The sequence below is a fragment of the Erythranthe guttata genome, chromosome 12, assembly GCF_056151865.1.
Source record: "Erythranthe guttata isolate IM_541 chromosome 12, IM_541, whole genome shotgun sequence".
In the NCBI taxonomy this organism is placed as follows: Eukaryota; Viridiplantae; Streptophyta; class Magnoliopsida; order Lamiales; family Phrymaceae; genus Erythranthe; species Erythranthe guttata.
The window spans coordinates 13279189-13294447 of record NC_142544.1 but is presented as its reverse complement, the minus strand read 5'-3'; the positions used below and the strand labels follow the sequence as shown (position 1 = coordinate 13294447).

The 15259-nt window shown below is 34.7% G+C and overlaps 3 protein-coding genes across 3 annotated transcripts; 2 read left to right on the top strand and 1 right to left on the bottom strand.

Moving 5' to 3' along the window:
• Window positions 1-4610: 4610 nt before the first annotated feature.
• On the bottom strand, window positions 4611-5732 carry LOC105961175 (F-box/LRR-repeat/kelch-repeat protein At1g09650-like). The gene has a single exon (XM_012985417.1). The coding sequence runs from the start codon at window positions 5730-5732 to the stop codon at window positions 4611-4613; it is 1122 nt and encodes a 373-aa protein (XP_012840871.1).
• Window positions 5733-8964: 3232 nt separating this feature from the next.
• Window positions 8965-10194, top strand: LOC105954365 (F-box/kelch-repeat protein At3g23880). The gene has a single exon (XM_012978034.2). The coding sequence runs from the start codon at window positions 9063-9065 to the stop codon at window positions 10098-10100; it is 1038 nt and encodes a 345-aa protein (XP_012833488.2). The 5' UTR covers window positions 8965-9062; the 3' UTR covers window positions 10101-10194.
• A 302-nt stretch (window positions 10195-10496) lies between these two features.
• Window positions 10497-11474, top strand: LOC105954366 (putative F-box protein At5g47300). Its single transcript, XM_012978035.2, has one exon. The coding sequence runs from the start codon at window positions 10497-10499 to the stop codon at window positions 11472-11474; it is 978 nt and encodes a 325-aa protein (XP_012833489.2).
• Window positions 11475-15259: the final 3785 nt, after the last annotated feature.

Here is a 15259-nt window from a genome sequence, read left to right as displayed (position 1 = left end):
CGGCGCTGGAGCGGGTGGAGCAAGGAGGAGTGGCGGTTGAGCGGCAGTGGCACCGTGCGGCGACAATGGTGATGGTGGGTAGAGTTTCTAAACGGGTTTGGGGGTGTGGGTGGGAAGCGGAGTTTGTTTTGTCTTTTCTTTCTTTTGGTCTTAAAATGATAAAATAAAGTTTTTTTGTTTGCATAAATTGTATTTTGTGAGTAAGGGATATTTTCGTATTTTGTGGTATTAAACTAAGAAAATATTTGAAAAAAAAAATTAAATTAAAATGTGGTCTTTTAACTGATATTGAAGTGAGAAAAAAATTGGTATAAAAAATAGCCGTCAGCCCCTACTCAAGCAAGCAGCAAACCGAGAGCTGAAGTCCTTGCTCTTATTGAAAGAGCAATTCAAAGCCTACGTCCGGATGTACAACATCTTCTCAGACACTTAACCGCCGATGTGAACTATTCGGTATATGCAGCCACTCATCCAAAAATTGGTCCGAAACACTAATTAACTTGATTGTATCCATTTACGAAACTCGCTCTATGATCTTATTCACAGATACTCTAGGAACAAATATATGATTGTATTAATATCGAACATTCTTTGCATCCCGGTGATTTTGGTTGCCATTGTTAAGATTGTTATGTCGTTTATAATTTTATGGTCGGAATCGTGATCGCGCATTTCCACAATTGTTACTTTGTTTATAAGTTTATTAGAGAAAACAAAAATATTGTAACTTTACGAATTTTAATTGGAGAGATTTTAATTTAGGTTCAATTGTTTTTAGAATAACTTGAAAAGAACCATGTTACGTAATTTGTAAGCATACAGCTCATGAGTAAAGTAAACAATCGTCTGAATTATTTTCTATGAGTTTCGACAATTAAAACATTAAGGCCCCGTTTGGTTGACAAGATAAGATTAGTCAAGATAAGATTAAATAATCTAATGAGACCCAATTATTTTATTGGAGCTTGAAAGGTCCAACAAAAAAAACTCATTAAAAGGCAAGATAAGCCAAGATAAGCCATGATTATATAATTTTGGCGGGTCGACCCGGCAAGTTATTGAGGATACCAAACATCAAATTAAGTCCAACTATTTAGTTAATCATGGCTTATCTTGGCAACCAAACGGGGCCTAAATAGACGTGAATCATGTGATATGCCAGGCTTGTATTGTTAATTATATACTTTTCGTGGGAAGCAATTATTGGAATTATTTTTCTAGTGATAGATATGCCAGGCTTGTATAGTCAATTATATATACTTCATGCGGTAAGCAGTTATTACTTATTAGAATTATTTTCTGTGTTGCAATAATTGAACCAAGTAGACGTAAATTATATAGTTGGTAAAGAGTTTACTGAATTTATTAGCACCCATTGTTTTATCGAAAGACTAATCAACTTCATGTATTATAAATATGACACCTTACAAATAAGTCCATTAATCGTATTTATTTGTAAAGAGGTACGACAATAAATTCTTTTATAAAAAAATTTCACACATGGTCCAGAGATTTGTAAAAGACTAAAATCGCCCCTCACATTTTAATATGCTCCAATTTCACCCTTTAATTAAATCTAACCTCAATTTGACCCAAACTTTACAAACTATTCAATTTTGACCGCTGATCTCACTTTGTTTTGACTTGCAAACTGATTTGAATCGGAGAAGAGGTTTAACTGATAATTTTAACAGCACAATTTCTATGATCTCGATCGGAAGAGCCATGGTGTTTTTGGAGTTTGTAGCGGCGTGGTTTTTGGAGCTGTGTATCGATGTTGCAGAATGTAGTGTGTGTGTATATATATATTTCGTAACCCTAAACAATGAACCCTCCATGGGCCCGCATGGGTGTAGCTCAACTGGTTCCGGAGGTGGTAAGTTGGTGCAAGGTCCTAGGATCGAATCCTGGCAGCCGCAGTGTGGGAATTTCAACTTCAATGAGATTGGTTCCTTGTGGGCACCAGGTCCGGGTCCGCTACCTTAACGGGCCGTTGAGTTACCATGATTTACATTCCTCCATCAATCCTTGTCGGGCCAAGGGATGGGGGCCCTGGGGGCGAGGGATTTCGCCTTTTGGTGCAATGAACCCTCCATGGAGCTAATTGCATGGAACCCTTGTGTAATCTTGAATGCATAAAAAGCCCCCCACGTTAAAACTATTAGCATAGGCCACCCTATATTATTTTTGACAAAGAACACTGTCCCTTATTTCAAAATTAGCAGTTGACTTATACAAATGACTAAATTAACCCTTATATATTTTAATAATTTATGTTTCAAATATAAATAAATAAAATGCAAAATGAATATAATTACAAAACTCTAAAGAGAAAGAAGAAAAATTATCACTCACGGCCATCATCTCCTTCCCCAACCCAATTCGTCCATCGAGCCCTCCTCCGCCACATCATCACCACCTCACCACCACGGCCGCAAAACCTGGCTTCCCACCCAAAAAAAAAATTATACTTTATGTTTAATGGGTTCTTCCAGATCTCTTGTGAATCAAGATTTTGGATTTTATTACCTTTTGTGCGTGTGTGTGTCTGTTGTGCTGGGTTTTTTGGTGATTTTATTGGGGAACTTATATAACATATCGCCACACTATTCTTCTCATCTCTTCGACAGCGGTAGGTTTGGAGGCGGCATCATCCGTGCCGGATGAATCATCCATGGTGGATCGGGCCCCTCTCTCTCTCTCTCTCTCTCTCTCTCTCTCTCTCTCTCTCTCTCTCTCTCTCTCTCTCTCTCTCTCTCTCTCTCTCTCTCTCTCTCTCTCTCTCTCTCTCTCTCTCTCTCTCTCTCTCTCTCTCTCTCTCTCTCTCTCTCTCTCTCTCTCTCTCTCATACACACAAGGTTCCATCGTGAAGTGCAACTTTTGTTGGTATTTCTTCTTTTGCAAACGGGTTGTTTATGAAGATGAACTGCTCGATATTATTTCCTTCTTTTTTTTTTTGGCGAGGAGGAAGAGGGAGAGGGAGAAAGAAGATGAGGTTTTGAGAAATTGTGAACATTGTAATTGATCCTATGCCATTTGGAGAGAGGGCTTTTCTGAAATTATTAGGGATTGAATTGAAAATTCTGAAAACTTTATTTTGAGCTTATGAAAAATAATGGATAAATTTATAAATTTCGAAAAAATTGATTTCAAGATTATTTAGGTCTTTCCAGTTCCAAAATCAGACCCCCATAGTCGCACAAAGCGCGGGTGTATAACACATCAAGCTCATAGGGTCCTTTTTGGCTTTGATTGTTTTTCATAGGGGGTTTTGTGCTAATACTTTTAACACAAGGATTTTTTCAACTATTCGAGATTACACAGGGGTGTTTTTTTTGCAAAAAGAACCCCGATCCATGGGCTACGAGGAAAATATTTTAAAAGTGTAAAAAATAATTATTTAAATATATGACAATAACAATGAGTTATTGCATAGAAACCCCTGTATAATCTGTAATACTAAAAAACCCCTATGTCAAATCAATTAGAACATACCTCTGTGTTGCATAGTCGATGACAGTAAGGCCCCTAGAGCTGGTTGTGTGAACACTCGCCAAATATCCAACTTGGGTTCCATTTTTATGTGAAAGACCCAAATACCCTTTAAATTATAAATTTCATAAATAAGGCCCAAATAAAGTTTTCAACTTTTTTCAATTCAGTCCCTTGAAGTTTCAGAAAGACCCACTTCTTCCTTAAGTCGGGGACTGAATTGAAATTTTCCGAAAATACACTGAACATAGCTCATCGCAGCTCCTTCCGGCAAACACTCTCTTCGGCCTCACCTCCATCCATATCCTCAGCCTCCGCTTCGCCTCACCACTCCAACATTTTCTTCGACGAAATTCAGATCGGTTTGGAGCTCAGATTCAATCTCATTATTCAAAACCCATCAACAACCCGTGAAAATCCAAGAAAGTATCTTCCCCACATTAAAAACAGAGCTTTTCAGAGAAAAAATAACTATTTTTCACATTTTGAGTCCGTTCGCAACCGCGATTGCAACTGGAACGACGGTAACCATGCTCAGCTCTCTCATAAAAAATAACTGTGATGATGCTAAAAATAGATCACCTTAGATAGTTGAATTGAGGGAGCTGGGAAAGCAAAGTGGGTCACTGCTCACGTGCTAGATGGCCCTGAGATACCTGCGAACAAAGAACACGTGAACTAGGCCGGGGGTTGATCCGGCGGAAACCCCTCCGACGCTCAAGTTAGACGTGCGGATAGTGGAAATAGTTGGGAGAATATGACCCCTAGTATTATTTGGATAATAGAGCGTACCTTAAGGATTGAGTTCATACCTTTATTTATAGCTTAGTTGAGATTGTCGGGCCCAAACCTTACTTGAAGGTGATTGGGCCTCGGTGATAGTGGTCTTAAATATTGGGTTCGTGGCCCATTAGATAAAGAAATTGTAGGCCCATTGGGTTGGCCCAAATAGGCATATCAAACTGAAATGGCTAAATTAAAAAAAAATAAACAAGTAATGACGAGCAAAACATTAATCGATGCAAAAGTAAAATATGTTACGCCGAATTTAGATCCTAAGAAAAGATATGCAAATAGAGACTAAATATGTATCTATTCAAGCAAAGTAAATCAATACTCTATTGTATACATTTTCTCTTCCTCTTTCTCTTCCTCTCCGGTATCGATTTCTCAATGGGAAAACCAAATTCACCAGTTATGATTCGACCCGATTTCTCAACGGGGAAGAACAGAGTATCCATATACGAAACAAACCCAAGCCACCCGAAAACCATCTTTGTGTCTTTAAATTCTTGAAACCTCTTCTTAAGAGGACTGTAGACTACTAATCTACCGCTATGATTCGTTTCTTTTATCCGAATCACAATCTTGTTTCCGAGCAACCATTTCGGCTCAAACCACCGAAGTTGCTCCTCCACATTCTCAATAGTCATCAACTTGTTCCAAGAATGAATGTCGATTCCCTTTTCCTTTGTCCAAATCACGATCGTATTCTTGTCTCTACCTTCGTAATAAAGACACAAAAACCCACTCAAATTAACCAAGTAAATCGATTTGTCGTAATCTACATTTTCGGGCATGTGCAAAATCTTGAACTTGTCGTCTCTGGGATCATAATACACTATCTGTGGCTTGCGCTCCGAAGCCCAATAGCTAGTCCCGTCAACACAGACCCCCAATTCGTACGATACACTGTAATCATTGTACTTAGTTTCATACTTTTTTTCCAGCATTGTCCATGATTTGTTGTTACAAGAATAAACCGAGTAATCGTAAGATTTCGCGATAACCACCTTAAAATCATCGGTGATCGGATCATGGCAAATCCCAAAAGCCGCGTCACCGCAGTAAAACGTGGCCTTAAAAATTGTGTGAGTTCGAGTGGATGGATTCCACAACGCAAAATTATCTTTCGAAAGATCGCATATGAGTATCAGCCCTTCGCAAAAGCATAAGACAGTCGCCCACAAATAAGGGCCGAACACTTGTTGTAAAGTTTGGATTTTTCGACCTTTCTCCAATTTAACCAATGAAAACCCTTGTGAATTCACCTCTGAATTCTTCACAAGAAAAAGATTCTCCGAACCCCTAGATTGAAGCTGTCGGATATGATGTTTACGGACGAACACAGGATCTGAAATCAGAATATTCCATGACTTGCAAACTGTTTTGAATCGGAGAAGAGGTTTAACAGATAATTTTGAAAGGATAATTTCTGTGATCTCGATCGGAAGAGCCATGGTGTTTTTAGAGTTTGTAGGGGCGGCGGAGTTTTGGTGTTGTGTGCATATATATATATATATATATATATATATATATATATATATATATACACACACACGATTCAGTATGTGTTAATGATCCTTGCAAGAGAGATGTAACGGACGTAGCTAATGGCCCAACTATTGATTACCGAAATGGGCTAGAGTTTTCTTAGGGTTTCATAATTTTATATTTTTACTAATCTTGATCTCGTGTAATAGAACGGAAAATATTTATAGTTTGCATTCCTGAATTATAGGATTTGCACCAACAACCCTGAACAACAAAACAAAACGGCCCTCCGTTTCCAATCAGTTTGTGATGTGCTGACATGGCAAGTTGACTTTCACCAAATAAATTATTTTTACATTTTTACCCTCATATATATATATATATATATATATATATATATATATATATATATATATATATATATATATATATGTGTGTGTGAGAGTGTGTGTATAAAGATAAATGACAATCTTGCACCATGGTTACATTAGCTGAGAAATGGAGCAAAACGAGGTTGACAAAAATCAAAAAAACACAACGGCAACAAAACAACGCCGCGTCGAAGGAAGGCCAATCAACACAAACCAACTACCAAAAAAGCCCTTAGAAGGCTTGCAGAGCACTGGATTGGCGATACCAACCATGCCGGTGGTGAAGTCGACGGGGACCAACGAGAGATTTATGGAGCGAAGACAAAGCCTACCACAACAAAATTTGCGCGGAAAATTCAGGGATTTCGAGGACTTCAGAAACGAGCATGTCGCTAAAATCTTGATTCTTCTCCTCTTCTATTTTTTAGAACGAAAATAAAATAAGGGATGATTTCAATCATTGAATTGGGTTTTGCTGGAAAACTTTAAAACTGAATGGGTTTTGAAGAAAGACAAACACGGGGTTTAGTCTAGGTTTTTAAAAAGAAAAGAAAATGAGCTCAAGCTCGCAATTTCTATGTTGATAATTTGGGATTTGATGCATAAGAGAGTGTTGGAAAATTGAGGTGTTCACCTCAATAAATAAGATAATTGTAGTGTGTTTAATTACTCAAATTCAATATGGGATGAATGAGAAATAAATGCACAAAGTACTTCAATGAGCTAAGGCGAGCTGGCGAGCTCAAATGGCTTGGTGAGAGGTAAAAAGTCACCTAACCTTTGGGGTCAACCCCAGAACCGGCCGTTTTAACAATTTTGCAATTTTGCAGCCCTGAGAAGAAACTCTCCAGACCGCCAAGTGGCGGTATTCACCAACCCCAGAACCGGCCGTTTTAACAATTTTGCAATTTTGCAGCCCTGAGAAGAAACTCTCCAGACCGCCAAGTGGCGGTATTCACCAACCCCAGAACCGGCCGTTTTAACAATTTTGCAATTTTGCAGCCCTGAGAAGAAACTCTCCAGACCGCCAAGTGGCGGTATTCACCAACCCCAGAACCGGCCGTTTTAACAATTTTGCAATTTTGCAGCCCTGAGAAGAAACTCTCCAGACCGCCAAGTGGCGGTATTCACCGCCACTTGCACAACAGCCGGCACCAGAACCGGCTGTTTAACAAATTTCGCCGCCGTGTAGGAACACCAGACCACAGTGGCCTGGGGTGGTGCTGGATTATGCCGGAGAAAGCCTGCCATATCTACAACCTTCCGTCGCCTTAATGCCCCTGCTTAGGTCACAGGTTCTCGCTAGTGAACCCGGCGACAGATTATTTTGAGATTTTTGAATATGAAGTAGATTAGTTTTCGTTCCTTTTTCGATGTGGGATTGATTACCATTATATTATTTTAATTAATTATGATTATGAATAATCTAATACGGAGTTTCTATGAAGTACCTTCCAATATTATTTGAAATAACTAAGAGTCCAAGATTTATATATTAGTATTAAAATATGGATAGATGAAAATCAAATATATTTTATATGAAAATCCTAATCCACTACAACTATATATATTTAATAATAATAATAATTAGGGAAATTACAGTTTATGTCCCTAAACCTTACCACTAAAATGATTTATGTCCTCAAATATTTCAATCCACGAAATATGTCCTTTAACTTGCCACTTTTGATCACTTTATGTTTTGCCGTTAACGTCGGCAGCTAACTTCGAAGGAAATAGCACGTGTGGCTAACGTGACGTCTACGTGGCTGTTAAATGTGATGTGAAATAATATATTGAATATTAAATGTCGACATGGCACACGAATATATTAATTCCCTTTAACTGACTCTCCGAAATTGTGAAGTGTGGAAAAATTAGGGTTTATGGGAATAAAACTGTTAATTGGTAATTTCGGAGAGTCAGTTAAAGGGAATTAATATATTCGTGTGCCATGTCGACATTTAATATTCAATATATTATTTCACATCACATTTAACAGCCACGTAGACGTTATGTGAGCCACGCGTGCTATTTCCGTCGAAGTTAGCTGCCTAAGTTAACGGCAGAACATAAAGTGATCAAAAGTGGCAAGTTGAGGGACATATTTCATGGATTGAAATATTTGATGACATAAATCATTTTAGTGGTAAAGTTTAGAGACATAAACTGTAATTTTCCCTAATAATTATTATTATATTTTCCGACCTATTTTCTAGAATTTTTCTTTCCTCGTTTATTTAATGATCAATTTCATATTATGACTATTAAGTTTTTACAGTTTTTTTTTGTATGAGTTTTTATTATTAAATTTGTATAAATGATGATGCTATTACCGATATCACTAATAAATTTTATTATAATTGTTAGATATAAATACCGAATGGTCAAGTAAATTCAAACTTTACAAGATGCAGTGCGTGTTGTTAAAAGTCCATTTTCGTTTGGTATTCTAAATTGAAGGCATGTGAGAGGCACATGCCATTTCCCATCCAACTTAACTGCAAAAATAAACGGCGGACCAATTGTGTCAAAAAGTAGCATAATTAAGGACTAATATTGTAACTTTAAAATGTTTCGAGACAGTTTTGAAAAAGTAGGTAAAGTATAGGGACAAAAAATATAATTTTTTGAAATTATTACATTCCAATTTTCTTGGAACAAAAATTAGAACCCATTTTTACTTCTGAAAAAAAAAAAAGAAAAACTTTTGAAAAAGTCATTTCCAACCATTTTGACTCCGATTTAATTTCCACACTTCTATAGCCAATTTATGAGGAAAGCCTAACAAGTTTTGAAGCTTTCAACACAGCAATTTAATAAGATCCTACCCAAATGATTAGAATTTGTATTCCATTCATCAATAAGTTAAACGTGCCATAATTCCATAACCACACCGCCAATTACAAGAGGTAAAATAAAACCATGGCTGCAGAACAAGAAGAATCAGTTCACCTTCCACTCGAAATGATAGAAATCATTGTGCCAAAATTACCGGTTAAATCTCTTCTCCGATTCAAATCAGTTTCCAAGTCATGGAATACTATGATCTCCGATCCCGCGTTCGTCAAGAATCATCTCCAGATATCGAAACATTCGAACCCACATAATCTTTTCATGCAAGAGAATCCAAACTCTAAAGGGTTTTTTTCTTTGGTTAAATTCGAAGACCGGAAGTTCCGAACCGTAGAATTACTAGAATGCCCCTGTGCCTGGGATAATTTCTTGGCCTTCTGCGACGGTGTGCTACTTTTATCCGACATCTCTTACAATAAATTAACGTTGTGGAATCCATCCACTCGACAAACCGCAAAGTTTGAGTTCCCGTATGCGCATTGTTGTTATCCAATGAGCTACGGGCTTTATCACGATCGAACCGTTGACGATTTCAAGGTAGTTGTTATATGCAGGGACCACTGCGCGGTTTATTCGTGCAAGGACAAAGCGTGGACGAGGAAGCGACGAATTCAAGATATTGGTTTAGTACAGATTGGTTCCGGAGTTTGTGTCGACGGGGTTGTCTATTGGGTTAATCGTTGGAGTAGCGACGGAACGCATATTTTATATTTCGATACGAAAGATGACGACGAGTTGAAGGTTTTGCGGAAACCGAAAAATGTTAACTTTACGGGCAAGATGATCGACTTGATTTGCTTGAGAGACAGCTTGTGCATGTGTTGCATTGGTAGAGGCATGACGAATGTTCAAATCTGGATAAAGGGAAAGGGCTCTGGCAATAGTACTTGGAAGGAGTTGATGACTATTGAGAATGTGCAGACGCGGGCTTCTTGTTTCGAGCCACTACTACATTTTGTCGGGAATAAGATTTTAATTGTATGGAAAGATTCAAAGTTAGTCGTCTACAACCCTTCTGAGAAGACATTTGAAGAAGTTGACGATAGTGTGCTTTCCGGATGCGGATTTTTTCCGTATACGGAGTCTTTTCTTCCCCAATCAAAATAATTAAAGTTTTTTTTTTCTTTTTTTCTTTTATTTTCGAAAATGAGTTTGTAGTGGATTTAAGGGTCAATTTGTGTTTCTGAATCGAAAGTGGATTCATGAATGTGAACACTGAACACAAACCAGAGCAACCAAACTGACCAGTGCCCAAATTAAACCTAATATAAAATATAGGACCTAATTGCAATATTTGAAAAACTTCCATTAAAACCCTTCGGCTTCTACCTTCAACCCTTAAATTAAACCTAAATCTGCCATGGCCGAAACCAAAATTCCAAATTCCAAAACCATGGCCCACAATACATCATATCTTCCACCGGAAATCATAGAAATATTCTTTCGAGGTTACGGGCTAAGTCTCTCCTTAGATTCAAATCAGTTTCGAAATCATGGAATACGATGATCGCCGATCCTGTATTCGTCCAAAATCATATCCGACAATCCAAACACTCAAACTCCGACAACCTTTTTCTATGTCCCAACACTTATCCTATTCCCGTGGTTAAATTGGGAGATAAAAAAATCCAGACTTTACAAAGAATAGAATCCCGCTATGCCAGGTGGCATGAACTATGCTTTTGTGATGGCGTGATTCTCTTAACCGACGCTACATACATGAGGTTTGCGTTGTGGAATCCATCCACTCGAACGTCAAAAAACCTTTGGCACAAGTACAGCTGTCCGGAACCAGCTTTTGGGCTTTGCCGCGATCCAGCCACCGACGATTTTAAGGTTGTTATTGCTGATTCGAACTACTACTCGGTTTATTCTTGTAAGAACAAATCCTGGATCATGTTGAAAAAAAAATACGATGTTAAATACACCGGTTTAGGTGTAAACCTCAGTTATAATAACATCGGAGTCTGTGTTGATGGGGCTAGCTATTGGGTTTGGGGTAACGACAACGCCACACAAATAGAATTAGTGTATTTTGATCCGAGAGATGACGAGTTCAAGATTTTGCACATGCCGGAAAATATTGCCGATGCCAACCAAAAATTTACGTACGCGGTCGAATTGAAGGGATGCTTGTGCTTGTATTACAATGGTATGGACGAGTCCAGGATTCAAATTTGGACAAAGGAAAAGGGCATCGATGGTCATTCTTGGAAGGAGTTGATAACTGTTGAAAATGTGGGGATGTCAATTTGGGCTTTTCAGCCATTATGTTTCGTCGGAGATAAGATTGTAGTTTGGAAAAGAGGTCTTCTTCGTCGTGTATTACTAATCTACATCCCTTCTGAGAAGAGGTTTGATGAATTTGAAAAGGACACTGTTGGGATTTTTGACTATCCAATTCCGTATATAGATAGCATTTTCTTCCCCACTGAGAAACCGAAACCTAAGATGAAGAGGAAGAGAAAGTTTTTGCAATAGGTTGGTTAATAGTCCTAATTACTAGTAATTCATGTTCGTTTTGCTTATTGCTATGTTGCTCAATCCGGTCGTAATAGGTGGATTAATAGCCATTTGAAGACGCGTGTTATTTTGATTTTGATCTTTCCTATAGTAATAGCTAACAAGTGTTTATGAATTTTGTTTCTAAAGTAAGCGAGCGTTCGGTTATATGCATGCACGAATTCTTGGTTGTCGCACCACACGTATGGTTCGGGTTTGGTCAAAGGAAAAGGGCATTGACAATAATTCTTGGATGATGTTTGCTTTGCTCGAATAGATACGTAGGATCTAAATTCAGTGTAAAAGTTATATTTTAATTTTCCTATGCAGTCTCTTTCGGTTTACACACCCATGTGTATATGTGCTTAGTGGATGGTTATTTATGTAAATCCACGGATAAAAAATACATGGCGTATTTCACCAGGTGTCGGATCTCATAAACCGCCTCTTTCTGTGCACTCGTTTTTGTTTCGTTTAATGCTTTTGGTTGTAATTGTGATTCATGTTTGTTTTGCTTATTGAAATGTTTCTCAATCAAGTCTTAATTAGCTTTATTTTTCATGAGGATATGCATTGTGGCCTCAGATTGCTTCCATTTATTGATAGTCTATTATATTCTTCACAAACCTGAAAAAAACGGACTAAGAGCCCGTTTGGCTAAGCTTATTTAAAACATCTTATAAGCTCCTACATCTGATAAGATGTTTTAGGAGCTGATAAGTTGTTAAATCTTATTTTCAAAAAATGTTTTTAAGGTGTTTGGATATGTAGATTATAAGTTAGTATTAGTTCTTATAAGTTGTTTAGATGTTTGGAAATAAAAGGTTTATTTATCGCTATAATGACAAAAAAATACATGACACCATTATAACTATTAAAGTTAGTTGACTCAAATACTTTTGTTCCTAAAATATTATTATAATATTTATAAATTAATTTTACAAATAAAATAATGATATAAAATAATATATTAATATAAAATAAAGGTTGTAAAAGAAATGTAATTTTTTTGATAAATAAAAGAAATATAATTTATTATTGAGATAATAAGAATATTCGGGTGTTTTATATACATATAAAATGTAAATAGAGAACAATTTTTTTTACAATTATTATGATAATTATATTTTAACTAATAATTAATCTTGATTACAAGAATACATTGTTTTGATAAAATATAAATGTTATTAGTATTCGTGGAATATAATAAAGTATTTGAGGGTAATTTGTATTTTGAGTGTTTTAGTAAATAATCAAATAAGATTTAAAAAAAAAGGTGGGGTGAATGCACTTTTCTAAAAACATCTTATGAGCTCCCTAATAACTTACTTTTGAAAAAAATAAGATATTTTCTAATTTTTTTACCAAACACTTTTAAACAGCTTATAAGCTCTTAAACATCTTATAAGATGTTTCTAAGAGCTTATAAGCTTAGCCAAACAGGCTCTAAGTATAAAGTGCAATTCAAAAGTTCTTATACATGAAAACTAAATAAATCTATATAATATATAAAAGTTGAATTCCATAGCTAATTGATTGACATTTGGCAATTTCAATTAATGACATGTCCTCAATTTCATCCCATGTGGCGAATTCATTGGTGGAAATAAATCATCAAAAAACATGTCATGATTTTCAAAAATTAAAGGTAATTAAATATATTTAATTATTGTATTAATATATTTATATCCTACCATTTATAAAATGCTCTTAATATATCAAGTTTCTTAGAAATCCTAAATAAATTTATTTTTGAATTTAATTTTATAATTAATTTAATTTTAATTTCGTCAAATTCGATTTAAAATCTTCCCTTATTATAATTGCATGATTGGTGGTGTTACGATTTTTTTAATTTTAATTCATAAACTTGAATTTATGTTAAAAAAAATATTGCAGAATAAATTATTTGATATTATACATTTTACATGAACATGACTAGAGAATATGTATTTTTTTACTAATTTAATATCATATATTAATATTATCTGTACAAAAAAAGATACATGTTTGGATTTACAATCTTGCGAAAATTGACACTATTTGCTATGCCATGTGTAGAGTAATGTACTCCCAATTATTTACCGTATTGAAAATTATACTACATGAATTTCATGTTATTATTTAAATAATTTTTTTTTCTTCACTCAATCCAGTAACAAAAATTTTACGATTGATTTAACTTTTTAAATTATATACTAATTAAAATACAAATTTTATCATGATTATACTAATAAATTGAATAACCTAAGTTAAGTTTAATCAATTGATAAAAAAACGAATTGATTTTATATATTTCAAAATATAATAATTTAATCTTTGGTATTAAATTCGTTTATCCACTTTATTTAATGGCTAACATTAAGAATATCAATTGTTTTGTTTAAAATGTATAATGATCGTATATACTATATATTGTATTCCACTAATAAGTATTTCATTATGACTCTAATAAATATAATTAAGTAAATATCTACAGCAACTCCAACCCAAAAGTATCAAAATGAGTTTGCAAATATTTCTGTGCTATTTAATATTTTATGTTGATATTTATCTAAATGTATTTGCTCCAACCATATGTATTAAATAGTTGTTAATTAAATATATTTAATTGCCACATGTTATTTTCTAAATGGACACTGAGGTGATTAAATTCATAACCCATGTTTGATATTTTATTCTGCATGATTGCATAATGTATTTTTACATTCTGAAAGATGAAATATCAAAATACCTCATTTCATAACTCTATTAGAATTAAAAATTATTATTTTGGAGTATAAAAATGGTGTTAAATGTTTTGATAGCTCATTTAATAATCCCACTCGAAGTGCTCTTGCCGTGAATAGTTTATATTAATAATTCCCTTAATGTTTTTTAAACACAAAAATTACCATCATGTGAACTTTACACGAAATCTTTATTCTTCTTAAATAACACTTTCACAAATTTTTATTATTACCATGACCACCCGTCTAGGTAATTTTTGAGTTTAAAAAGTACGATAAAAGAAATGTCACGTCGGCAAGGGTAGACTCCATATTTTTTGGGACATCACATGGAATAAAAAAGATTCCGTAAAAATATCACACCATAAGGGGGTCGTGTAAGACAGAAACAAACATGAGGAGGATTTTGTTAATCACCGATAAGTGGGGCTGTTTTCTGTAATTTAGCCTAAGTTCAGGAGAATTTTCATAATTTATCTTATTAACAATGATTATTGTTCTTTTACGGCTTAACGTTTGCTTATACCCTTATAATATTTGAAATAATTTTAATGTCATTTTGATAATATATTTAAATATTAATTTCTAATATATTTAATATGTGTTTTTTTTATGGCCACACATAAGAAATTTGATATAAAGGTTCGAGATTGAATATAATTGTTTTTTTTATACTAAATAACAGATCGTTGCAAAAAAAAAATTGTTGCAAAATCCGAATTTGTGATTAAAATTAGTATTATAATTATAATTATAATTAAGATTCTTTGAATTATAAGTATTATTATTAATACTAGAATAGGATTCGGATTGTAATTAGGTTTAATATAATATTAGGATTATGATTAATATTAGTATTAGAATTATAATTAAGATTATGATTATGCTTAGTACAATAATTAGTAACATGCATTAGTATTATAATTATGATTAGCATTAGGATTGGGATTAGAATTATAATTAAGATTATAATTAGAATTAACATTAGCATTAGCATTAGTATTAGCATTATTAGTATTAAAAATTTTAGGCGTA